A 25,039-nucleotide genomic window follows, 5' to 3' on the forward strand; every position below is an offset into this window, starting at 1 on the left:
ACGTCAAGAGCTCATCAATGATCACTTTTCCTGAAAGAACATTGGTGTTATTTACAAGCCTGACACACTGCAGGGTGTGCAGTTCATACATCAATGGTGGGCATCACCTTGGTGACAGTTAAAGATGACGTTGATTGAAGTTAAGTGTGATTATACCCTTTGATGTTAAGGAATCACCAGCGTATAATGGTGCAGCTATCTGAGCCAATGTGCTGCAAGGTTTTGTTAAATAAAAAATGTTGTTAAATTTAAACCGAGCATTAGTCTGAAATCATCAGTATTTCTGTACAAACTAACCCTTCCATGTGCCCCTTATTCTTAGACTGTGACCCCTGGTTCTGGAACTCCCCAGCAACGGGAACATTCTTCCTGCCTCTAACCTGTCCAATCCCGTCAGAATTTTATATGTTTCTATGAGATCCCCTCTCATTCTTCTAAACTCCAGTGGATACAAGCCCAGTTGATCCAGTCTCTCCTCATATGTCAGTCCTGCCATCCAGGGAATCAATCTGGTGAACCTTCGCTGTACTCCCTCAATAGCAAGAACGTCCTTCCTCAGATTAGGAGACCAAAACTGAACACAATATTCTAGGTGTGGCCTCACCAAGGCCCTGTACAACTGCAGTAAGTCCTCCCTGCTCCTATACTCAAATCCTCTAGCTATGAAGGCCAACATGCCATTTGCCTTCTTCACCGCTTGCTGTACCTGCATGCCAACCTTCAATGACTGATGTACCATGACACCCAGGTCTCGTTGCACCTCCCCTTTTCCTAATCTGTCACCATTCAGATAATATTCTGCCTTCCTGTTTTTGCCACCAAAGTGGATAACCTCACATTTATCCACATCATACTGCATCTGCCATGCATTTGCCCACTCACCTAACCTGTTCAAGTCACCCTGCAGCCTCTTAGCATCGTCCTCACAGCTCACACTGCCACCCAGCTTAGTGTCATCTGCAAATTTGGAGCTATTACATTCAATTCCTTCATCTAAATCATTGATGTATATTGTAAATAGCTGGGGTCCCAGCACTGAACCCTGCGGCACCCCACTGGTCACTGCCTGCCATTCTGAAAAGGACCCGTTTATTCCGTCAATCATACACAATACCACAAAGGGTTTAGTTGTACCCACCTTTCTGGCATTGAGAGATTGCACAAAAATCCCATTTCAGTTTTCCATTTGATTCTTTAAAAAAGCACCAAGGTTTATCGTCATCATCTGGATTCCTGATCAAAGATAAAGTGAAAAGGTTATGACAGTTTTAGCCACTTGTATCATACTGAAAATGACTTCCATTCTTTTGATTATTGTTGTCATCGCTATTTCCCCCTTTACTTTCTCTCAGCACCAATTCTAATTCCAAGCTTCCTCCTTTAATAGGGAGAGCGAGGTGTGTGTCAGCTGGACAAGACTGTACTTTTCTGTTTTATCCTCTTCTACACCACTCTCAGGATGAGCATTCCATTGAGGCAAACTACAGGTCCTTCCTACAACTACTTTAAGAAAAAGGTCCCAACACGGCTGAAAGGGGCTTATCCAACAGCACCATTTTAAATGGGTGCTCAGTTATAGTCAGGCATGGAGAAGCAATGATTTAAACACACTTTTTTGTGGTTTTAATGAGATGCAGGTATGCAACCACAAGCACTTCTCCCCCATGTTATTATGTGCAGTTTTTACCTGATTTAAAGCAGGCCTCAAGTCTTCGAATCTGATATTGTGGGAGTTATACTCAATAAATGGTCAAGCCGAGTACTGTGTGTAATGAGCAAGTGTGACCTTAGCTCCTTTATTGTAGTTCCAGAGTGCAGGTACCTTATGGTTGGCCTGTTTATACACCATGCTCCCAAGGGATGCTGGGATCCCTTGGGACTTTGACAGGTAGGCCCTCTGGTGGACAGGTGTGATGCAGGTTACAAGATTACAAGGGGTTAAATACATAACATCACTCCCCCGTGAAGTCAACAATAGACTTATTTACAAGGTGAGACGACCTGGTGCTTTGCGCTCCCTTGTCGATCGTCTCGGTACAAATGATGGTGTGGTTGGGTTGGTCAGTTCTTCATTGCCAAGCTGCTGGGGATAACGAGTTCTGTTACATGATCAGGTAGATCAGGGTGGACCAGGGAGAGCCTTGTTTTAAGCGCCCTTTTCATGAGCAGCTCGGCTAGAGGAATCCCTGTGAGTGAGTGGGGTCTGGTAGCTGAGCAGCACTCGGGACAATTGGGTCTGCAGGGAGCCTTCCGACACACGCTTCAAGCTTTGATTGAACTGCCCATTCTGCCTGGCCATTGGATGCGGGCTTGAACGGCGCAGATGTGACATGTTTGATCCCGTTGTGGGTCATGAACTCTTTGAATTCGGCATTGGTGAAGCACGGCCCATTGTCGCTGACTAGGACATCGGGAAGGCCGTGTGTGGCAAACAAAGCTCGTAGACTTTCAATGGTGGCCATGGATGTGCTTACAGACATTATTGCACATTCAATCCACTTTGAGTAAGCATCCACGACAACCAAAAACATTTTGCCTAGGAATGGGCCTGCATAGTTTACATGGATCCTTGATTACGGTTTGGATGGCCAGGACCATAAACTTAGCAGTGCCTCTCTGGGTGCATTGCTCAACTGAGAGCAAGTGTTACACTGGCATGCACATGACTCTAAATCTGAGTCGATGCCTGGCCACCACACATGGGATCTGGCTCTGGCTTTCATCGTCATGATGCCTGGGTGGGTGTTGTGCAGTTCACAAATAAATATGTTTCTGCCTTTCTTGGCCAAGACCACACGATTACCCCACAAGAGACAGTCCGCCTGCAGGGACAGCTCCTCTTTGTGTGTGTGGAATGGCTTAATCGCTTCCTGCATCTCCACTGGGACACTGGACCAGCTCCCATGGAAGACACAGCTTTTTACCAGGGACACTAAGGGATCCTGGCTGGTCCAGGTCCTGATCTGGCAGGCCGTAATGAGGGATTTCTTGTTCTCAAATGCCTCCATAGAAACATAGAAAATAGGTGCAGGAGCAGGCCATTCAGCCCTTCTAGCCTGCACCGCCATTCAATGAGTTCATGGCTGAACATGAAACTTCAGTACCCCCTTCCTGCTTTCTCGCCATAACCCTTGATCCCCCGAGTAGTAAGGACTTCATCTAACTCCCTTTTGAATATATTTAGTGAATTGGCCTCAACTACTTTCTGTGGTAGAGAATTCCACAGGTTCACCACTCTCTGGGTGAAGAAGTTTCTCCTCATCTCGGTCCTAAATGGCTTACCCCTTATCCTCAGACTGTGACCCCTGGTTCTGGACTTCCCCAACATTGGGAACATTCTTTCTGCATCTAACCTGTCTAAACCCGTCAGAATTTTAAACGTTTCTATGAGGTCCCCTCTCATTCTTCTGAACTCCAGTGAATACAAGCCCAGTTGATCCAATCTTTCTTGATAGGTCAGTCCCGCCATCCCGGGAATCAGTCTGGTGAACCTTCGCTGCACTCCCTCAATAGCAAGAATGTCCTTCCTCAAGTTAGGAGACCAAAACTGTACACAATACTCCAGGTGTGGCCTCACCAAGGCCCTGTACAACTGTAGCAACACCTCCCTGCCCCTGTATTCAAATCCCCTCGCTATGAAGGCCAACATGCCATTTGCTTTCTTAACCGCCTGCTGTACCTGCATGCTAACCTTCAATGACTGATGTACCATGACACTCAGGTCTCGTTGCACCTTCCCTTTTCCTAATCTGTCACCATTCAGATAATAGTCTGTCTCTCTGTTTTTACCACCAAAGTGGATAACCTCACATTTATCCACATTATACTTCATCTGCCATGCATTTGCCCACTCACCTAACCTATCCAAGTCACTCTGCAGCCTAATAGCATCCTCCTCGCAGCTCACACTGCCACCCAACTTAGTATCATCCGCAAATTTGGAGATACTGCATTTAATCCCCTCGTCTAAATCATTAATGTACAATGTAAACAGCTGGGGCCCCAGCACAGAACCTTGCGGCACTCCACTAGTCACTGCCTGCCATTCTGAAAAGTACCCGTTTACTCCTACTCTTGGCTTCCTGTCTGACAACCAGTTCTCAATCCACGTCAGCACACTACCCCCAATCCCATGTGCTTTAACTTTGCACATTAATCTCTTGTGTGGGACCTTGTCGAAAGCCTTCTGAAAGTCCAAATATACCACATCAACTGGTTCTCCATTGTCCACTTTACTGGAAACATCCTCAAAAAATTCCAGAAGATTTGTCAAGCATGATTTCCCTTTCACAAATCCATGCTGACTTGGACCTATCATGTCACCATTTTCCAGATGCACTGCTATGACATCCTTAATAATTGATTCCATCATTTTACCCACGACTGAGGTCAGGCTGACCGGTCTATAATTCCCTGTTTTCTCTCTCCCTCCTTTTTTAAAAAGTGGGGTTACATTGGCTACCCTCCACTCCATAGGAACTGATCCAGAGTCAATGGAATGTTGGAAAATGACTGTCAATGCATCCGCTATTTCCATGATCATAAGCAGGTCCGCTGGCTGTGCCATTTCCACCCCGGGAGTGGGCAATGCTAGCCGACTGAGAGCATCTGCGCAGTTCTGTGTCTCCGGTCTGTGGCGAAATACATAGTTGTATGCCGACAGCGTGAGCGCCCATCTTTGGATGCCTTTGGATCCCTTTGCTCTCCGAGAATAGTGATATGAGCGGCTTGTGGTCAGTTTCAAGCTGAAACTTGAGGCCAAACAAGTACTGGTGCATTTTTATTTACCCTATAAACGGACGCCAGTGCCTCTTTTTCAATCATGCTGTAGGCCCTTTTGGCCTTGGACAAACTCCTGGATGCATACACAACTGGTTGCAATATTCCCGATTCATTAGCCTGTTGTAACACACACCCGACCCTGTGTGACGACGCATCACAAGCTAACACTAGTCGTTTACATGGATTAGACAGAACAAGCAGTTTGTTAGAACACAGTAAATTTCTGACTTTCTTAAAGGCAGCCTCTTGTGAATTCCCCCATGCCCAGTCATCTCCCTTGCGCAGTAGCGCATGCAGGGGTTCTAGCAGGGTGTTTAACCCAGATAGGAAATTACCGAAGTAATTCAGGAGTCCCAGGAACGACCGCAGCTCCGTCACGTTCCGTGGTCGCAGCGTGTTCTTGATGGCCTCCGTCTTGGCGTCGGTGGGTCTGATGCTGTCTGCTGTGATTCTACTCCCTAAAAATTTGATGATCTGTGGCAGGAAAACACACTTCGAGCGTTTCACCCTGAGCCCCACGCGATCCAACCGACTAAGAGCCTCCTCCAGCTTCTTCAAGTGCTCCATGGTGTCCTGACCTGTAATCAATATGTCGTCCTGGAAGACCACTGTACAAGGAACTAACTTTAGCAGGCTCTCCATGTTCCACTGGAAGATCGCTGCAGCCGACTGAATCCCAAACGGGCACCGGTTGTAAATAAGCAGACCTTTGTGCGTGTTGATGCAGGTGAGGCCTTTCGAAGACTCCTCCAGCTCCTGCGTCATGTAGGCTGAGGTCAGGTCCAGCTTGGTGAACGTCTTCCCTCCAGCCGGGATCGCAATTAGGTTGTCTGCCTTGGGTAGCGGGTACTGGTCCTGCAGCGAGAAACGGTTAATCGTTACTTTATAGTCACTGCAAATTCTAACTGTACCATCCTCCTTAAGTACCGGAACAATCGGACAGGCCCAGTCGTTGAACTCCACCGGCGCGATGATGCCTTCACGTTGCAGCCTGTCCAGTTCGATTTCCACTTTTTCACGCATCATGTACGGTGCCGCCCGAGCCTTGTGGTGGATGGGTCGCATACCGGGAACTAAATGGATCTGCACTTTTGCCCCCGAGAAACTTCCAATGCCTGGCTAAAATAACAAAGGGAATTTGCTTAGAACCTGGGTACATGCGGTGTCATCAACTGACGAAAGCGCTCGGATGTCGTCCTAGTTCCAGCGGATTTTCCCCAGCCAGCTTCTGCCAAATAACGTGGGGCCATCTCCTGGCACAATCCACAGCGGGAGTTTGTGTACTGCTCCATCATAGGAGACTTTGACATCAGCACTGCCAATTACTGGGATTAGTTCCTTTGTATAAGTCCTTAGCTTCGTGTGAATGGGGCTGAGCTTGGGCCTTTGTGCCTTCTTTCCCCACAGCCAGTCGAAGGCCGTTTTACTCATTATAGACTGACTTGCCCCTGTGTCCAGCACCATAGACACTGGAATACCATTCAGTTCAACTTTCAACATTATTGGTGGGCATTTCGTCGTGAATGTGTGTACCCCGTACACCTCTGCCTCTTCCGTACGAGTTTCCAGTTCCGTCTGGTCCACCGTGGACCGATCTTCCTCTGCAACGTGGTGGTTTGCAGGGTTTGCAGCTCGCCTGCACATTCGTTGGAGGTATCCCATTGTTTTGCAGCCATTGCACGCATAGTGCTTAAAGCGGCATTGATGGGGCCGATGATCACCCCCGCAGCGCCAACAGGGTGCAGAGTGTTAACTGCCTCGCATTAACAGGTGATGGCAGACTCTGGGTCAATTGAGGTCGGGCCACAACAGCCGGCATGTACATTCTGCCCTGTACATTTCTGCTCAAAACCAATGATACTTTATGTACAGTACTGGCCAAAACTTTTTTGTTCTGCGAAATCTGCTTGGTGTTGTCGCTAGTGGACATAAATGCCTGGGCTATCGTTATGACTTTACTTAGATTCGAAGTTTCTACCGTCAATAGTTTGCGAAGGATTGTCTCATGTCTGATGCCCAGTACAAAAAAGTCTCTGAGCATTTGTTCTAAGAACCCCTCAAACTCACAATGTCCTGCAAGGCGCGTTAGTTCGGCGACGTAGCTCGCCACTTATAAGAACATAAGAACATAAGAATTAGGAACAGGAGTAGGCCATCTAGCCCCTCGAGCCTGCTCTGCCATTCAAAAAGATCATGGCTGATCTGGCCGTGGACTCAGCTCCACTTACCTGCCCGCTCCCCATAACCCTTAATTCCCTTATTGGTTAAAAATCTATCTATCTGTGATTTGAATACATTCAATGAGCTAGCCTCAACTGCTTCCTTGGGCAGAGAATTCCATAGATTCACAATGATCTGGGAGAAGAAATTCCTTCGCAACTCGGTTTTAAATTGGCTCCCCCGTATTTTGAGGCTGTGCCCCCTAGTTCTAGTCTCCCCAACCAGTGGAAGCAACCTCTCTGCCTCTATCTTGTCTATCCCTTTCATTATTTTAAATGTTTCTATAAGATCACCCCTCATCCTTCTGAACTCCAACGAGTAAAGACCCAGTCCACTCAATCTATCATCATAAGGTAACCCCCTCATCTCTGGAATCAGCCTAGTGAATCGTCTCTGTACCCCCTCCAAGGCTAGTATATCCTTCCTTAAGTAAGGTGACCAAAACTGCACGCAGTACTCCAGGTGCGGCGTCACCAATACCCTGTACAGTTGCAGCAGGACCTCCCTGCTTTTGTAATCCATCCCTCTCGCAATGAAGGCCAACATTTAATTCGCCTTCCTGATTACCTGCTGCACCTGCAAACCAACTTTTTGGGATTCATGCTCAAGGACCCCCAGGTCCCTCTGCACCGCAGCATGTTGTAATTTCTCCCCATTCAAATAATATTCCCTTTTACTGTTTTTTTTCCCAAGGTGGATGATCTCACATTTTCCGACATTGTATTCCATCTGCCAAACCTTAGCCCATTCGCTTAACCTATCTAAATCTCTTTGCAGCCTCTCTGTGTCCTCTACACAACCCGCTTTCCCACTAATCTTTGTGTCATCTGCAAATTTTGTTACACTACACTCTGTCCCCTCTTCCAGGTCATCTATGTATATTGTAAACAGTTGTGGTCCCAGCATCGATCCCTGTGGCACATCACTAACCACCGATTTCCACCTGAAAAGGACCCATTTATCCCGACTCTCTGCTTTCTGTTAGCCAGCCAATTCTCGATCCATGCTAATACATTTCATCTGACTCCGCGTACCTTTATCTTCTGCAGTAACCTTTTGCGTGGCACCTTATCGAATGCCTTTTGGAAATCTAAATACACCACATCCATCGGTACACCTCTATCTACCATGCTCGTTATATCCTCAAAGAATTCCAGTAAATTAGTTAAACATGATTTCCCCTTCATGAATCCATGTTGCGTCTGCTTGATTGCACTATTCCTATCTAGATGTCCCTTTCTTCCTTAATGATAGCTTCAAGCATTTTCCCCACTACAGATGTTAAACTAACTGGCCTATAGTTACCTGCCTTTTGTCTGTCTTTTTTAAACAGAGGCGTTACATTAACTGCTTTCCAATCCACTGGTACCTCCCCAGAGTCCAGAGAATTTTGGTAGATTATAACGAATGCATCTGCTATAACTTCCGCTATCTCTTTTAATACCCTGGGATGCATTTCATCAGGACCAGGGGACTTGTCTACCTTGAGTCCCATTAGCCTGTCCAGCACTACCTCCCTAGTGATAGTGATTGTCTCAAGGTCCTCCCTTCCCACATTCCCATGACCAGCAATTTTTGGCATGGTTTTTGTGTCTTCCACTGTGAAGACCGAAGCAAAATAATTGTTTAAGGTCTCAGCCATTTCCACATTTCCCATTATTAAATCCCCCTTCTCATCTTCTGAAGGACCAACATTTACTTTAGTCACTCTTTTCTGTTTTATATATCGGTAAACCCTGGCCTTTCGATCGTTGACACGTCTAGACCCGATATCTCGTCATCAAAACGCTTTCCTTAAGATTTAGGTGCTCCCGGACCAGTATACACAGTTCTTCGTAGGATTTCTTTGTTGGTTTAGCCGCGGCAAGGAGATTCTTCATGAGGCCATAGTTATTGCCCCACAGACAGTTAGGAGGATCGCCCTTCGTTTGGTCGTGTTCTTGTCCCCTTCCAGCTTGTTGGCTATGAAGTATTGGTCAAGTCTCTCCACGAAGGCCTCCCAATCGCCCCCCTCTGAAAACTTCTCCAAGATGTCGACTGTTCTTTGCATTTTCGTGTTGTTCGTTACCTCGTCGCCAATTGTTATACTCATAATAAATGGTCAAGCCGGGTACTGTGTGTAATGAGCAAGTGTGAACTTAGCTCCTTTATTGTAGTTCCAGAGTGCCGGTACCTCGTGTGTGACCTGCTTATATACAATGCTCCCAAGGGATGCTGGGATCCCTTGGGACTCCGACAGGTAGGCCCTCTGGTGGACAGGTGTGATGCAGGTTACAAGGTTACAACAGGTTAAATACATAACAGTGGGTTTCTCATAGCCAATGTGCTGCAGGTACTGGCCAGTCTATTATTGGCCTTCGTGTAATACCAGGTCAAGGCTGAGGCTGGAATTCGGCTTAGTGACAACTGCACCCAGAGTCTTCATGGTATATTTTTACCTGCAAAATCTGTGATCTCCAAGACCATTTTCTTCAGCTTGGTCCCCAAATATATTGAGATGTTTCCTTAGAAGCAAGTGCGAACTCCAGTATAAACACATTTTCCCCTGTTTTGTTGTACTGACATTGCCTCTGTAGGTTTCACCAGCTCCTTCATAACAGTCATTGGTTTCTATGGAATATTAAAGCCTTAGAGTTACATGTATAGTTACAAATTCAACAATATCAAATAATCACCTTCGGGATGAACATTATCCTAGCCCAAAAACTCAGACAATCTACATCTGACTAATAGTAAACCAGAAATCATATACGATTTTGCTATTACCTATTCAAAAATAAGTTAAAAAATTAGTTATAGGATATTATCAATCTTCTCAAATCACTTTAGTAGTACAGCAGATTTTACCAATGCAAAAAATAACTTAATTGAAGTGCATTTGCTACAAGCTGGAAAAAGCTAGTCCCAAATTACTGATTTGGAAGTTTTAATTAATTAAATCCATTGACCACAAATAGCAAACATTTTACCTGTTTCACAAAATTGCCCTGTGAATGATTTTGGGCAGACGCAAGTGAAATCACTTCTTGACCTGCCCTTTTTGCAAATTCCTCCATTTTTACAAGGGCTTATTGAGCATGTGATAATTCCTAAGAGGAGATGGTTAGGAAACATCGTTTAAATTTCGTAACATCTCCAAGGAAATATACATTTCAAATTGTCACCTTTCCATTAGGTGTTATTGATTCTTTTTCTACTTTTAAACTGTTTGAAGTACAATAAAACAAAATTCAAATCCCCAGTGAAAAATCTATGAGGAGAAATTGGTCCCCATTGTGCCCATTTTTGGGGGGCACGATCTCTCACGCCTAGTTTACCTCTGGAAGTGTCGGTTGCCAATTCACCAGCTGTTCGACATCTGAGTGTCTGGGGTGCTGCTTAAAACAGACATTAGGCCCATTGGATATGCTAATCAGGGGTGCAATGCCTATTTAGGACCTTGCTGTCAAATTCGGCATAAGCTGGGTGAAGCATATACCACACATGCTCTGATTTCTTGTTCCATGTCTACAGAGAGTACGTACGTTAATGTGGAGGCAGGAGGAGCAGGGGCAGTCCTCGTGACTCCACAGCAATACTGCGAGCCTCTGCCAGTCCGTACTTGCCACCCCTCCCATTTGCCTCCCCCTCTCCCAATACTTACCGATGGGACATCTCCACATATGAACTGGCTGAATTTTTCAGTGCCCTGAATAGCAATCTGCATTAATTCACCCGATTGGCATCCGCAGCGCGCCAGATTTGTAGACGGTACCCAGGGGCCAACTTGGAGTGAGCCTTGGACCTTCCTACCTGTTAGAGAATTGGCTTTTTGGTTTATTAGGTGCCGAGTGGGAAGGAACCCACGCCCACCAACAGGTCTATTCCTCCAGGTTCCCATTAATGAACCAGGCAGGCTGCTTAATCATTAACTGTACCCTCGGGTACTGCATTTCGGTCAAGTATTAGGCCAAGGACTACTAAATCAACCACAGAAGATGGACTTTGTTCCAAATTTCTGAATCAATCATAATAGAACCCACTTACTCCCCCACTAAGGAGGATAGTCACTAGTTGGTCTTTAGGCAACAGACAAGAATGGGTTTGAGTCCTTGATCGACAGACAGCAGGCACTAGGCATCACAAGTTTCATTTACCACTCAGTAGCCCAGGTTCAAAAGCTCATTTTAGGTCACAGTACACCCTGGCTTGTTGTCATCTGCAAGTGTCATTACATTGCATTGAGACCGATTGCAGGTTATTTGTGTGTAGCAGGATCAGGGAGTTGCAGTGGGGGCGGGGGGAGGATGTGTATGGGCATTCCAAAATAGATCCGAGGTGCACCACTGTCAATATCTGCTCTCTTTGTGGCCCAGATCCCCTCACAACTATTATCTACTTTTGTAAAAAGAAGTTTCCTGTGGAAAGTCATCAAAGGACATGTGGAAGTTAAGTTGCAGTGTATCATTTGATTTATCATCCCCATTATATGTAAAGTTCATTTGAATCTCTGAGGGTTTTAACTTTCTCATTCACTGCCCTTTTTGCTGTTATATTATTGGAAGAACTAATTATTGTCATGTTTTCCATCTGCTGTTATATTCCTTTCCAGGTTTCTTTCGCCTTCCCTAATTTTTTGACTGACTTCAATATAATCTTGTGCTTGGATCAATGCTCCATCCCCTTCCTCTCTTCTCTGTGACAGCTTTGTAATTTTTTTCCCTTTTATTTTTCTCACTGATGCATTTTGCAGCATTTTTATTCATTTTGCTGTGCTGCATTTCAATGTGAGGGGTGGTTCCGTGATCCAACACTGCCAGTGTGGAGTGCAGTTATCTGTCAGGGGAGCGCTGGGTTGCGGAGTCACCTGTATGAGCTCCTCCTGCATGATGGTTTCGAAGGATATCCTTTTTGTCTTTGACATATTTCTTGACAACATTTCACAAAGTGCTATAAAAAAGCAAGAAAGCATGTAGGCATAGCATGTTGAAAAATAGAATTGGTTACCATACGTTTTTTGCAGTTCGGTGGTTTGAATGGGTAGTCACATTTGCACTTGTGGTATGGTGGAATAGTGTTAAGGACACACTCTCCATTTATGCATGTGCTCTTCTTACAGGGATTGTTCACTGCAATATAAAGAACAATGTTTTAAAATGTGTCCAGTTGTTTCCCTTCTCACTTACCCTTTCCTGTTGTAAATTGGAATGTGATTTGGACTTCAGACACCTAGAAGAATTACTATCAGTCAACCACAAACATGGAATTAGGTAGGGCATTGCTGCAGTTTAACAATGAGTTATGAATCAGAAAGAACTTGCATTTATATAGCTCCTTTCACATCCTCACAATGTCCTAAAGCTCTTCACAGTCAATTAATTACTCATGAAGTGTAGCCACCACTGTATTTTAGGGAAATAGTTTAAACCCAATATGAAACATCATGAATGTTGTCAGATTGTGGCCAATAACAGCAGCGAGATGTTTACCTACCATTTTAAAGTTTCATAAAACAATAAATAATATTTGAAAGTTTTGAAAGCAATGCAAATCATTAAAAATATCATTTCTGCATGGTTGCTTTTCTATTGTTATTTAAAAGCTGATTTTATTGAAAGAAATTTAAACAGTACAACAAATGAAAGATATCGCGACAGAATTCTATCACTTAATTTCAAGGGTAACGTTACAACCTACTTAAATTATACAAGCATTACACCAAAGACTAGCAATAATAATAGAACCCAAATGTGTTGGATTGAATAAATTATCGGAAGTTTGCAGCTAAATGTGGTGCAGGCATCACAAATTGTGCTCTAATGGGGAGAAAACTGATTGCGATGTGTCTGCTATGTTGACTACTCTACATTTAAAGCTAAGGTGGCTCCACTCCCACTCTGATCTCACCGTCCTCGGCCTCTTACATCATTCCAATGGAGCTCGAGGAACAGCATCTCATCTTTCATTTAGGCACTTGACAGCCTTCTGGACTCAACATCGAGTTCAACAATTTCAGACCATAACCTCTGCCCACATTTTTTTTTCCTGTTTTTCTCTCTCTTTCCATGGCAGCTGTTGATGGCTCTGCCATTTTCATTTACATCCTATCTAGACTCATCTTTTGTTTCTTAACTTGTCGCATTACCATCTCCTTTTGTTTTGCACTATTATCCCCTTTGCCTCTTAATCTCCTTTGCCTTCCACCCTATCACAGACCTTCGCTTTTGTTCTTTCCTCCTCTCCCCCCCTTCCCTGCCCCTACGCTTACTTAAAAACCTGTTAGACCTCTAACTTTTTCCAGTTCTGATGAAAGATCATCGACCTGAAATGTTAACTCTGTTTCTCTCTCCACATCTGCTGCCTGACTTGTTGAGTATTTCTAGCATTTTCTGTTTTTATTTCAGATTTCCAGCATTTGCGGTATTTTGCTTTTGTAAGGTTGGTTATTCCTATCTGTATATTTGGATTTGTTCTCTGGAGGAACAATGACCCTTGTAAATTTTAATGCCTTACTGTGTCTTTACAATGTGTGTTGTGTGTATTTTTAAAACAAATTAGCAAGAGATAAAAGGCAATAAGCAGATAACCAATCAGGTGAACCATAAGGCTCATCTTATCAAAGAAAATTCCGACACAGGAGAAGCCATTTGGCCCATCGTATTCGTATCGGTCAAAATAGACCTACCCAGCCTAATCCCACCTTCCAGCACTAGGTCCATAGTCCTGTAAGTCACGGCTCTTTAAGTGTACATCCAAATAGTTTTTAAATGTGATGAGGGTTTCTGCCTCTACCACCCTTCCAGGCAGTGAATTCCATACCCCCAGATGTTTTCCCCTCATCTTCCCTCTAATCCTTCTACCAACTACTTTAAATCTATATCCCCTAGTTATTGACCACTCTGCTATGGGAAACAGGTCCTTCTTATCCATGCTATCTAAACCCCTCATCATTTTATACACCTCAATTAAATCTCCCCTCAGCCTCCTCTGTTCCAAAGAAAACAACCCCATAGCTAAAATTTTCCAGTTCTGGCAACATCTTCGTAAATCTCCTCTGCACCCTCTCAAGTGCAATCACAGCTTTTCTGTAATGTGGTGACCAGAACTGTACGCAGTACTCAAGCTGTGGCCTAACTAGTGTTATACACAGTTCTAGCATAACTACCCTGCTCTTATATTGTATGCCTCAGCTAATAAAGGAAAGCATTCTGTATGCTTTTTAAACTACCTTATCGACCTGTCCTGCTACCTTTAAAGATCTGTGGATATACACTCCAAGGTCCCTCTGTTCCGCCACACCTTTCAGTATCCTTCCATTCATTGTGTATTCCCTAGCCTTGTTGCCCCTTCCCAAATGCATTACCTCACACTTTTACGGATTGAATTCCATTTTCCACTTTTCTGCCCAACTGACCCCTACGTCGATATCGTCCTGTAGTTTAAAGCTTTCCTCCTCACTGTGAACCACACAGCCAATTTTTGTATCATCTGCAACTTTCTTTATCATGCCCCCTACATTTAAATCTAAACCATTAATATATACTACAAAAAGGGACCGAGTACTGAGCCCTGTGGAACCCCACTGGGACCAGCCTTCTAGTCACAAAAACACCAGGCAACCATCACCCTTTGCTTCCTGCCACTGAGCCAATTTTGGATCCAATTTGCCACCCTCCCTTGAATCCCATGGGCTTTTACTTTTTTGATCAGCCTGCCATGTGGGGCCTTATCAAAAGCCTTGCTAAAATCCATGCAGACTACATCAAATGCACTGCCCTCAACGACCCTCCATATTACCTCCTCAAAAAATTCAATCAAATTAGTCAAACATGACCTTCCCATAACAAATCCGTGCTGACTGTCCTTGATTCCGGAGATGAGGGAGTTGAGTTATGAGGAAAGGTTGAGTAGGTTGGGTCTCCACTCATTGGAATTCAGAAGAATGAGAGGTGATCTTATCGAAACATATACGATCATGAGGGGGCTTGACAAGGTGGATGCAAAGAGGATGTTTTCACTGATAGGGAAGACTAGAACTAGAGGGCATAATCTTAGATTAAGGGGCCACCCATTAAAACTGAGTTGACGAGAAATTTATTTTCTCAGAGGGTTGTGGATCTGTGAAATTCGCTGCCTCAGCGAGCTGTGGAAGCTGGGACATTGAATATGTTATGTATTTAACCCCTTGCAACTTGTATTACACTACCACCAGAGGGCCTGCCTGTTGGAGTCCCAAAGGAGCCCAGCATCCCTTGGGAACACGGTATATAAGCAGGCCATCCACGAGGTACCTGCAAGTTGGAGTCTTATTACAGGAGATAAGGTCAAACTTATTCATTGTACACAGTACTCAGTTTCATTCTTTATTATGAACGCATCAATTGGCGATGAGGTAACGAACAACCGCGGAAAAATGCAAAGAACTGTTGGTATCCTGGAGAAGTTCTCAGAAGGGGATGATTGGGAGGCCTTCATGAAGAGACTCGACTAATACTTTGTGGCCAATGAGCTGGAAGGGGATGAGAACGCTGCCAAACGAAGGGCGATCCTCCTAACTGTCTGTGGGGCAACAATCTATGGCCTCATGAAGAATCTTCTAGCTCCGGTGAAACCAACAACCAAATCCAATGAAGAATTGTGTACGCTGGTCCAGGAACATCTAAATCCTAAGGAAAGCGTTTTGATGGCGAGATATCGGTTCTACATGTGTCAACGGTCGGAGGGCCAGGAAATGGTGAGCTATGTCGCCGAACTAAGACGCCTCGCAGGACATTGCGAATTTGAAGGATTCCTAGAACAAATGCACAGAGACTTTTTTGTACTGGACATTGGCCATGAGGTAATCCTTCGCAAACTGTTGATTGTTGAAACTCCGAATCTAAGTAAAGCCATAACGATAGCCCAGGCATTTATGTCCACCAGCAACAACAGCAAACCGATTTTGCAGAGTAAAGAAGTTTTAGCCAGTACTGTGCACAAAGTAATATCATTTTTGAGCAGGAATATACATGGCAGAACATGACTGCTGCTGCCCGACCTCAGAGGACCCAGAGTCCATCATCAATCGTTAATGCGAGGCAGTTAACACCTTGTTGGCGTTGTGGAGGTGATCATTGGCCGCATCAATGCCGCTTCAAGCACTTTGCGCGCAATGGTTGCAGAACAATGTGACACCTCCAGCGAATGTGCAGGCGAGCTGCAAATCCTGCAAACCACTATGTTGCAGAGGAAGATTGATCCACTGTGGATTGGGCTGAATTGGAGACTCGTACCGAGGAGGCAGAAGTGTACGGGGTTCACACATTCACCACGAGATGTCCACCAATAATGTTGAAAGTTGAACTGAAGGGAATTCTATGGAATTGGACACAGGTACGAGTCGGTCCATAATGAGTAAAAAGGCCTTCGACAGGCTGTGGGGCAATAAGGCACACAGGCCCAAGCTCAGCCCCATTGACACCAAACTAAGGACTTACACCAAGTAGCTAATCCCTGTAATTGTCAGTGCAGAAGTCAAAGTCTCCTATGATGGAGCAGTACACGAACTCCCGCTGTAGATTGTGCCAGAGGATGGCCCCATATTGTTTGGTAGAAGTTGGCTCGGAAAAATCTGCTGGAACTGGGATGACATCCGAACACTTTCGTCCATCGACGACGGCTCATGTGCCCAGGTTCTGAGCAGGTTTCCATCGTTGTTCGAGCTAGGCATTGGAAGCTTCTTGGGGGCGAAAGTGCAGATCCATTTGGTTCCCAGTACGCGACCCATCCACCACAAGGCACGGGCAGTACCATATATGATGCGTGAGAAAGTGGAAATTGAGCTGGACAGGCTGCAGCGAGAAGGCATCATCACGCCGGTGGAATTCAATGAATGGGCCAGTCCAATTGTCCCAGTACTTAAAGAGGATGGCACGGTCAGAATTTGTGGGGACTATAAAGTAACGATTAACCATTTTTCGCTACAGGACCGCTACCCAAGGCAGACGATCTATTTGCGACCCTAGCTGGAGGGAAGACGTTCACCAAGCTGGACCTGACCTCGACCTACATGACGCAGGAACTGGAGGAGTCTTCGAAAGGCCTCACCTGCATCAACACGCACAAAGATCTGTTCATCTATAACAGAAGCCCGTTCGGGATTCGGTCGGCCACGGCAATCTTTCAACGGAACATGGAGAGCCTGCTAAAGTCGGTTCCTTGTACAGTGGTCTTCCAGGACGACATACTGGTTACAGGTCAGGACACCATTGAGCACTTGAAGAATCTGGAAGAGGTTCTTAGTCGGTTGGATTGCGTGGGACTCAGGTTGAAAGTGTGTTTTCCTGGCGCAGGAGGTCGAGTTCTTGGGAAGAGAATCGCAGCAGACGGCATCAGACCCACCGACACCAAGATGGAGGCCATCAAGAATGCGCCGAGACCACAGAACGTGACGGAGCTGCAGTCGTTCCTCGGACTCCTTTTTACTATTTCGGTAATTTCCTACCTGGGTTAAAAACTCTGCTCGAACCCCTACATGCGCTACTGTGCAAGGGAGACGACTGGGTATGGGGCAATTCACAAGAGGCTGCCTTTAAGAAAGCCAGGAATCTGTTGTGTTCAAACAAACTGCTTATCCTGTATAACACTTGTAAACGATTAGTGCTAGCTTGCGATGCGTCGTCATATGGGGTTGGGTGTGTGCTACAACAGGCTAACGAATCGGGGAGTTTGTAACCGGTCGCTTATGCGTCCAGAAGTTTGTCCAAGGCCGAAAGGGCCTACAGCATGATTGAAAAAAAGGCTCTGGTGTGCGATTATGAGGTAAAGAAAATGCACCAGTACTTATTTGACCTCAAGTTTGGGCTTGAAACTGACCACAAGCCGCTCATATCGCTGTTCTCTGAGAGCAAAGGGATTAACACCAATGCCTCTGCCCACATCTAAAGATGGGCGCTCATGCTGTCAGCATATAACTATGTAATCCGCCACAGACCGGGCACAGAGAACTGCGCAGATGCTTTCAGTCGGCTACCATTGCCCACCACCGGGGTGCAAATGGCGCAGCCTGCGGACTTGCTCTTGGTAATGGATGCATTCGAAAATGAAAAGTCACCCGTTACGGCCCGCCAGATCAGGACCTGGACCAGCCAGGATCCTTTACGGTCCTTGGTAAAAAGCTGTGTCCTCCATGGGAGCTGGTCCAGCGTCCCAGCGGAGATGCAAGAGGCAATTAAGCTGTTCCACAGGCGCAAAGCTGAAATGTCCTTGCAGGCGGACTGTCTGTTGTGGAGAAATCACATGGTTTTGCCCAAGAAAGGCAGAGATACGTTCATTTGTGAACTGCATAACACCCACCCAGGCATTGTAATGATGAAAGCCATAGCTAGATCCCATGTGTGGTGGTCCAGCATCGACTCAGATTTAGAGTCATGCGTGCGCCAGTGCAATTCTTGCTCTCAGCTGAGCAATGCACCCAGAGAGGCACCGCTAAGTTTGTGGTCATGGCCTTCCAAACCGTGGTCGAGGATCCACGTGGACTATGCGGGCCCAATTCTAGGCAAAATGTTCTTGGTTGTTGTGGATGCTTACTCAAAATGGATTGAATGTGCAATAATGTCTGTAAGCATGTCCACAGCCACTATTGAAAGCCTACGAGCCATGTTTGCCACGCATGGCCTGCCTGATGTCCTAGTCAGCGACAATGGGCCATGTTTCACCAGTACTGAATTCAAGGAATTCATGATCTGCAATGGGATCAAGCACATCACATCTGCCCCATTCAAGCACGCATCCAATGGCCAGACAGAACGGGCAGTTCAGACCATCAAGCAAAGCTTGAAATGCATGTCAGGAGACTCCCTGCAGACATGACTATCCCGAGTGCTGCTCAGATACCGCACCAGACCCCACTCGCTCACCGGGGTTACCCCAGCCGAGCTGCTCATGAAAAGGGTACTCAAAACAAGACTCTCTCTTGTCCACCCTGAACTCCATGATCACATGGAGGACAGGCAGCATCAACAAAGTGAGTACCATGCCCACGCAAATTTGTCACGTGACATTGAGGTCAAGGACCCTGTGTTTGTACTCAATTATGGACATTGTCCCAAATGGCTCGCTGGCATGATCATAGCCAAAGAGGGGAGTAGGGTGTTTCAGGTCAAATTGGCCACTGGACTAACGTGCAGAAAACATTTGGACTAATTCAAATTGCGGTTCACCAACAGCTACGAACAACCCGAAGAAGACACCACCAACTTCGATCCTCCAACACACACACAAGTGGCAACCGACATCATGGTTGACCATGAAGCTGAACTCACTATCCCCAGCACCCCGGCAAGGCCAGTGAAGAACTAACCAACTCACCCACACCCGCATTTGTACCGAGATGATCGACAAGGAAGCAAAAAGCCCCAGATCGTCTCACCTTGTAAATAAGTGTACGATTGACTTTACGGGGGAGTGATGTTATGTATTTAACCCCTTGCAACCTGTATTACACTACCACCAGAGGGCCTACCTGTTGGAGTCCTAAGGGATCACAGCATCCCTTGGGAGCACAGTATATAAGCAGGCCACCCACGAGATACCTGCACTCTGGAGTCTTATTAAAGGAGCTAAGGTCACACTTGCTCATTGTACACAGTACTCAGTTTCATCCTTTATTATGAACGCATCAGAATACATTTAAGACAGTAATAGACAGTTTCTTAAATGATAAAGGAATAAGGGGTTACGGAGAGCAGGCAGGAAAGTGGACCTGAGTCCATGATCGGATCAGCCATGATCGTATTAAATAGCGGAGCAGGCTCGAAGGGCCGTATGGCCTACTCCTGCTCCTATTTCTTATGTTCTTATGTTCTTATTAATCCGTGTCTTTCCAAATGAAAGTTTGTCATCCTTATACATAACACAAAAAGATGACACTGTTGATAAAATTCAAGGATATTCAATGTTTTTAAACTAAATTATGTGCTACTTTGGTTTTGTACTTTACACTCTGTTTACATTGTCTTAAATACCTGTAGTGGGTTACTGATTTTCCTACCCTTATATTCTTTGCTTCTTAAATAATTTATTGGATTTAGTACATCTTAAGTTCGACCTAACTGTGCATGCTACTCATTCTGCAGCAACTGTTGCAAGTCTAACATCTCCTTCATGAAAATCCGACAAGGTAACATAGGGAATGTAATCCCATCTCCGGTGAATAATTCATCACCAGTGGAAACCACTCTCCTTGTTACCAGTTTTCTTTTTTTCTTTGGAATGAGCATGGTAGCCTACTGGTTATGGTACTAGACAAGCAACCCTAAGGTAGTGGGGGTGAAATTCCCCTGCTGTGCGACTCCCGTTAGCGCCTCCGTGGAGCACTAATGGGATGCGAAAGTGTTTTCGCCTGGAGCGGGGTGGGATGGGGGGACGCTACCAATTTCCGTGAAATTGTGCAAGAGTTGGAGGAGGCGTGAAGCCGGTAGCACCCCGGGCCGCCGTGCCTCCGGCGACTACGTCATCGCTGTGCGCACCGGCCCGTTTTGGCCCCGTGGCAGAAATTAGGCAGCGCCCTGGCAGACCGCCACGGGCGATGCCAGCGCCAGCCTCACGGGTCATGAACCGGGCTGCACTTCATACGCGGGGCGGAACGTAAAGGCGAGGTGTGCGCCACCATTTTGCGCCACCCTCCAACCTACCGGTCTAGCCTCAGAGTCCATTTTCGTGGGGTTGGTACTGTGATGGTGCAGCCAGGCACTCCATTTCAGTGCTGGGCTGCTGCCATGGCCCCCTCCGCATCCCCAGTGGCCTACTGGAGGCCCATCGAAAGCACCGAAGAGCTCGCGGCGCCTCTTCCCTTTAACGGAAGGGGAGTGCCCTTGGAACGCACCAGCGCTACAGGTAGCACCCCCGAGCCCACTCATAGAGGACATGGAGCACCTGGCATTGCTTGCTGTCAGGGGTGGTAAGCCCAATTTCACATCCAGGGTAGAGTGGGAGGGGGTGTGGTCTCTGTGGCCCTGACCTGTGAGTACTTGCTACTGACATCAATTGGTAAAAATGGAAAACCATTCCAACCCCTAGCAGTGCCATCTTACACTTTGATGTGCACAATAATTCATCAAATACATAAATCAAAGGAAGAATTGCAGCTGATTTAAATTGTGATCTTATTTTTTATATGTGTGCTGAGAAGGTGAGCTTGCTAATAAAATCTCATCTTATACCCATTGTGGTGGTGAATCTTTGGAATTCTCTATCCCAGAGGGCTGAGGAGGCTCAGTCGTTGAGTAGATTCAAGACAGAGATCAATAGATTTTTGAATATTAATTGAATCAAAGGATACGGGGATAGCATAGGAAAGTGGAGTTGAGGTAGAAGATCAGCCATGATCTTATTGAATGGCGAAGCAGACTCAAGGGGGCGAATGGCCTACTCCTGCTTCTATTTCTTATGTTCTTATGTTCTTATGTATCTGCACAAGGCACAAAAATAATTGATCTTAGATGAGCTGGGGAGATCAAACAAAAGCTGGGGAGTTCAAACTAGGCCACTTGCAGCTCCAATAACGCACATGCTGGGAACGAGTTCTGGGAGGCCAGGGAAAGAAAACTAAATAAACATAATAACCTTGAACATTGTGTCACAAGTTTGTTTTTGTGTCGCATGGGGCAAAGTTTGAAGTATTGCAGCCTAGTCTTTTATTACAAAGCTGCAACAGAAAGTCAAGAAACGCAGAGTCACATTCACCGATGTCATGCAACAAAAATCAATACCATTTGCTCAAAACTTGTTACAGTGTATCATGGCAAAACGGAGCCATATTGCCCTCCGAGTTGCAAAGTGGGAGAAGTGCCTGCTTTTCATTAAAATTTGTGACCTACTAACAAAATCATGTGCCCTCGCAATTTTCACATAGATAATTTCTGAAAGTGGGATTCGCTTCTTGGTAATTTAAAAAAACAACCAACCATAATACGCTCTCCAATATAGACTTATTATATACTTATTGTGCAGAAAAGTGTCTGTTGTCTAAAAGGCAAAGTGCCTGAATGCTGCAAAGTTTCTTCTGGATGCCTAGAAAGTCCCTGTACATAAACGTTAAGGAGGCTGCTGATCTTCACTGCCACTGGAAGTGCAAGGCTGATGCATGACTGTTCCCATTGGTCATTGTGGATCAGGTGGGAAACCTCAATCACAAATTCTGACAGATTTTGCATTGCTCCTCTGCCATGCCCAGGGAACTGACTTTCTATCAGTAGACTCACTGCCTGTGGTAGTACCTGTACTGCACCCTCTGTACTTATTGGATGCCCTCTCCTTTTACTTCTCCACTGTGATATTTCCAGCAATAGCCGCTGCACCATGCACTTGGCAGGACTCATCTCTGAACGTTTTAAAATCTTTGGGGTGATATTTCAAAATCTCCCCCCTCATAGTACCTTGTGTTGCGTGTTTATTGATTGCATTATACATCTTCAGAAAGGTGCCGGACTTGCTCATTAATTACCTTTAAAAGGCCTTAACAAGCAAAAAGATGGACTCATTATTCACAATGTTCATTAACCCATTTTTGGAGGGGTAGGACATCTCTGATCAGTGCCAAACATGGAGTTGTCTTCCAATACTACATTCCTTTTTACTCTTGTCTCTATTTTTACTAAAGTTAATGAAGAGACGAAGATATAGCCCCAGTTTTACAAAATATAATCATAGAATAGTATAGCACAGAAGTAGGCCATTCAGCCTATTGAGCCTGCTGGCTCTTTTGAAGTGCAATCCAGTTAGTTCCATTTCCCGACTCTGTCCCCATCTCCCTGCATTTTTTTCTCCTTCAAGTTTTTATCCAATTTCTTTTTGAAAGCTACTACTGAATCTGTTTCCAGCACCCTATCAGGCAGTGCATTCCAAATCCTAACTACTCGTGCGTAAAAATGTTTTTCCTCATGTCGCCTCTGGTTCTTCTGCCAATCACTTTAAATCTGTGCCCGTTGGTTATTTACCCTTCAGCTATTGGAAACATGTTCTCTTTATTTACTCTATCTAAACGCTTCATGATTTTAAACACATCATCAAATCTCCTCTTAGCCTTCTCTGCTCTAAGGAGAACAACCCCAGCTTCTCCAGTCTATCCAAGTAACTGTAATCCCTCATCCCTGGAACCATTCTAATAAATCTCTTCTAACTCTCCCCAAAGCCTTCACATCCTTCCTCAAGTGTCATGCCCAGAATTGGGCACAGTACTCCAGCTGGGGCTGACTTAGTGTTTTATATAGGTTTAGCATAACTTCCTGGCTTTTGTACTCTATGCTTCAATTTATAAAGCCCAGGATCCCATCTGCTTTATCAACCGCTTTGTTAACCTGTCCTGCAACCTTCACGTATTTGTGCACAAACACCCCCAGGTCTCTCTGTTCTTGTACATCCTTTAAAATTGTACCATTTAGCTTACAATTTTGAATAAGTTCTGTTATTACAATAATGTGAGAGAGGAATTTATTTTCTTTGACATTTGTGCACTCTACACGGCACATGCACAATTTGTTTATGACTTGTTAAATGTTGACTTAGATGTATTAAAATATCTCCGAAATGCAATATTCAGCATGTTAAGGATCCTCAGCTACTTTGTACACCAGGGAAAAAAGAAACAAGGATGAATTCACCAAGGATACGCATTACCCAGTGGCATTTGAGGTGTAATTTAGGAAGAATGTAGTTTGGAATGGCAATATTCAATACAATGTGGAGGAAAGTACAATAGTCTGGGCTGAATAAGAAGATTTATTCCTTTCTAATTGATTTGTTCATGGTTTTTGATTAACGCATTGTTTTAAAGTTAACCGCTGTGGTTATTAAAGCTTTCCTTTTAATTGTTTTACAGGTTAAATGTAATAAATCAGTAAAAGTGAACCACAGAAAACATGTTTAGAAAGATCATTACCTATTTGACATGTCATTCCTGTGTAAAGGGGATGACAGTGACATTTGAAGCTTGTGTTAATTGATTCACAGGTACCCTCATTTTCACAAGGCTGTGTTAAACAAGGATCTGAAAAAAGATTAAAGTAACAATATTATTGTTTTCATCGCAGGGCGTACAGTACATAAATTAATAACTGGCAGTCCAAAGACAACTAACAGGTACATAATACTTCAAAATATTAAGCAATGGACTTTTACTGCAGTGAACGTATCTCTCCAAGTTCCTGTTGTAATCATCTGTAGTGATTCCTGGTAGAGGGTAGAAGAATTAAATATCTCTTGAAGGCCCACATGCCTTTGGATGCATCTAGCAGGTGCAGTTCTGTGAATATGCTCATAAAACTGTGCTATCACTCTCAGGTGGGTAGCTGCAGAAAGTAGTTGGCTGCTGGCTACAGCCCTGTATATATTGCAAGCTGTGCTTTGCTGTGAATGGCTTACATGCCTGCAGAGCCTCACTCTTTTTTCAGCAAAGTTGACATGTTCCGAGAGCAACGGCAAGACCACATTGGTACACCCCGCTTAAGTTTATGAGGTGATCTGGGAGTCCGACTGAGTCACGGGCACTTTTCAAACCCAGCCTAGTATCACACTGGAGTTATACTCCAGACAAAGCAAGCCCAAGGGGTGTTCGATTACCTCCCTGAGAGGGATCTGACTCCATTGGACTCTGGAGTTAGATTTGCACATGCCATTGATAGGACTGAGCCTGGGGGAGACATATGTGTAGGCTTGTTTTTCAATGCCGAAATGGTTGATGCACTCAGACACTGGAAGCCCAAGGCCCATTTTAAATTGGGCCTTGGGTCCTTGGGCCTCAGCTAAGCAATTCCAGTGAGGTGCAGGTGGGTCCCCTGAGACTGCTTGGTGGATCCCTCTGGACCAATTTGGGCCGGCTGTTATGCTGGCCACTGCTCTGGGGTAGATCCTAGGAAGTGGGGGAGGTGAACGGGAGGGGGAGGGGTGGAGATCGTCATACGGCAGCAGCTCCCAGTAGTGCTGTGTAACCAGAAGCAGCATTCCTGCTCCTCCTAACTTCACATTAAGGTAAGATTTTAAAAACATTTTTACGATTATGTTGGTGGTCTCCAGTGGTCCC

The 25,039-nt window shown here is 45.2% G+C and overlaps 2 protein-coding genes across 2 annotated transcripts in view; one reads left to right on the forward strand and one right to left on the reverse strand.

Moving 5' to 3' along the window:
• Window positions 1-25,039, forward strand: part of nrap (nebulin-related anchoring protein) — a 220,693-nt gene that overhangs the window by 173,698 nt on the left and 21,956 nt on the right. The gene's annotated exons all lie outside the window — the stretch shown is intronic.
• The window catches only part of LOC139260425 (hyaluronan-binding protein 2-like), a 69,127-nt gene that overhangs the window by 28,646 nt on the left and 15,442 nt on the right, over window positions 1-25,039 (reverse strand). Inside the window, exons 4-8 of the mRNA XM_070876990.1 lie at window positions 23,900-24,007; window positions 11,994-12,110; window positions 9,972-10,091; window positions 9,441-9,612; window positions 1,139-1,233 (exon numbers count right to left, since the gene is read on the reverse strand). Of these exons, the coding sequence (XP_070733091.1) occupies window positions 1,139-1,233; window positions 9,441-9,612; window positions 9,972-10,091; window positions 11,994-12,110; window positions 23,900-24,007 (612 nt within the window). The remainder of the gene's footprint in view (window positions 1-1,138; window positions 1,234-9,440; window positions 9,613-9,971; window positions 10,092-11,993; window positions 12,111-23,899; window positions 24,008-25,039) is intronic.

The sequence above is a fragment of the Pristiophorus japonicus genome, chromosome 3 (genome assembly GCF_044704955.1).
Source record: "Pristiophorus japonicus isolate sPriJap1 chromosome 3, sPriJap1.hap1, whole genome shotgun sequence".
Lineage (NCBI taxonomy): Eukaryota > Metazoa > Chordata > Chondrichthyes > Pristiophoridae > Pristiophorus > Pristiophorus japonicus.